General features: G+C 26.2%; 1 protein-coding gene across 1 annotated transcript in view; it reads right to left on the bottom strand.

Moving 5' to 3' along the window:
- Positions 1–2500, bottom strand: part of LOC106874390 (uncharacterized) — a 390389-nt gene that overhangs the window by 274313 nt on the left and 113576 nt on the right. Inside the window, exon 41 of the mRNA XM_089352838.1 lies at positions 888–1076. Within this exon, the coding sequence (XP_089208964.1) occupies positions 888–1076 (189 nt within the window). The remainder of the gene's footprint in view (positions 1–887; positions 1077–2500) is intronic.

Genomic DNA, 2500 nt, shown 5'->3' with positions numbered 1-2500 from the left:
GAAATTTTAGACTCCTTATGCTCTGTTTTATCTCAGGTGGTGGGTGGGGAGCATTATGTGATTCATAAACACTTGCAAAGGTTCTATTTCACTTCTCTACTCTAAGTCTGCTAGCTTGCCACAAAGTCTTAAAATCTAGGAAAATATTTTTCATTATAAAAAATATCTTCCCACAAGGAGGTTTTTGTAATCATCATTATTTATAATTTCCTATTGGATCTCATGTATATCTCTTATATTTTATATCATCATCATCATAATCATTTAATGTCCATATTTCGTGCTGGCATGGGACATCATGAGATTTAAAAATAGTGGGAAGAATGATAAAGACACTAACTCACAAAGTATCAAAAATTTCAAATAAAATGTAGTCTCAGAAAAAAAAGTCATGTTGGATTATATGTTATTAACAAAACAGAAAGCCTAAGCAGTACATATTTCACAAGACTTTATAAATGATATATGAGATGTGTTGGTAATGCATTTATTTAAACTTTAATATTTAGTCAGAAGATTCCATTTAACAATTTTTCAGAAATTCAAATTATAAATTATGATCTATAACTCTATAGTTCTATGCCATAGGCTAAGATATCTTAAATCAAATTTTAAAGTTTGATGAGTCTATCTTCAACAAATCTTTACAGTAGCTTCAGAAAACTTATATAAACTTTTGATATTTATTCCTAATTTCATAAACTTTCATAAAAGGCATATAAATGAATTAATAAATGTTTTATAATTGAAAATATCTAGATTTATGTGAATCATATGACTTTCTAGGAGATATAAATAATTGCAATGTAAGAAAAATCTGTTGTTTTCTTAGAGAAATTTAAATGAAGATACAATGAAAAGAATCAAAATATATCACTATTCCTTACATTCATATCAGAATCTGTAGCTGCAACTACAAAGACAGTGGTACCTGGAGCAGTTTGATTGAGTAAAACATTTTTTGGCAAATTTGTAATCTTTGGAACATTTTTGTTTCGGAGAACATTAATGGTTATAGTTGCTGGTGATGAGGAAACTTTTGGAGGATTTCCCTTGTCTTGAACCTGTATTTCAACCTAAAATAGATAAGAATAAATATGAATAAAATAAATAAATAAATAAATGTGTGTGTGTGTGTGTGTGTGTGTGTGTGTGTGTGTGATCACACGCGACTACAAGCTATTCTTCCTGTCTCTCTGTCTTTTTTGGATTGGACATCCAGCCAGCTGGACGTAATTTCTCTCACCACGCAATATTTTTTTCTCTTCTACTATTTTTCCTCTTCTATTTATTCTATATCCTTTCAAAATTTCTCCCAGGCGTTACCCATTACAATTCGTCTTGGCTTAACGGTCCTTAATGTCTGTCTTCATCAATTGTTTACTCTGTACGTCCACTCTGGTGTCGTTTGTTCGTTCAAAGCCCAACTTCTCCACAAATATTATATATCTAAAATTTCTGGATGCTGCAGTCCTATGAAGTTTTCCTGTCTTGTCGTTGAAAGCTCAAAACATGTAGTAATAAATAGTCAACAACTGAGGAGGGGTTAGACTTCCTTTGGAATTTTGTCTTGTACTTATTTCTGTGTGTTTACATATTTTTCACTCGCTGGTGATATCCTGTACTTAATGTGTATTTTTTGGCATTTGCCCTGTGTTTACATATTTTTCACTTGCTGGTGATGTCCTGTATTTGATGTGTATTTTTCAATTATATATATATATATATATATATATATATATATATATATATATATATTGAATTACGGAAAAATATGGATAAGTACTGTTTTTACTTTGCTAAAGATTTTCTACTATTTGAAAATAATATGTATTCTTGTTTTTTATATTGTTCATTTGGTTCTTTAAAGATTATTTTTAATAGATAACTTATTTAACACTAAATTATTTAGAAGTTATAGTTTCATTTCAACATAATATTTGAACTTCGATTTGAATAGTGTTGATATATTTTCGATTGTTTTTGATTAATAATATTTGATTAATAATTAGTCTTTATTGTTTATAATATCGTTAAAGGTTTTTTTTAATTAAAACTTTGTATATATATATAAAGTTTAGTCTTTTATTCTTAATAATTTTTTATTTCCTAATTTTTTCATTCATAATTTTTTCATTCATAATTTTTTCATTCATATTTTTATTTTTACGTTTGTAGAAATTAATATTCTTGTATTTTTCTACTATTCAATTGATTTTTATTGATAATTAAATAAACGTTTTTAGTTTTAAATAGTATAGCTTTAACTATTACACCGGTTAAATATGTACTAATTTTATCTTCATTATTATTTTAAACTTAAACTTCGTTCAAATTGTATCTAAAACAATGATAATTTAAAACAATGATTATTTATGTAAGCTGGTTTTTGTATATAATATATATGTTAGCATATATTATTATGGAATGTTTATTATTTTGATACTTTGATATTTTAAATAATTTTTCTATCTTTATAAATAAGTATTTCATATAAATT

The sequence above is a fragment of the Octopus bimaculoides genome, chromosome 5 (assembly GCF_046866305.1).
Source record: "Octopus bimaculoides isolate indiv1 chromosome 5, ASM4686630v1, whole genome shotgun sequence".
In the NCBI taxonomy this organism is placed as follows: Eukaryota; Metazoa; Mollusca; class Cephalopoda; order Octopoda; family Octopodidae; genus Octopus; species Octopus bimaculoides.
The sequence above is the reverse complement of the archived record's forward strand: the minus strand, read 5'-3'. Positions and strand labels throughout refer to the sequence as shown.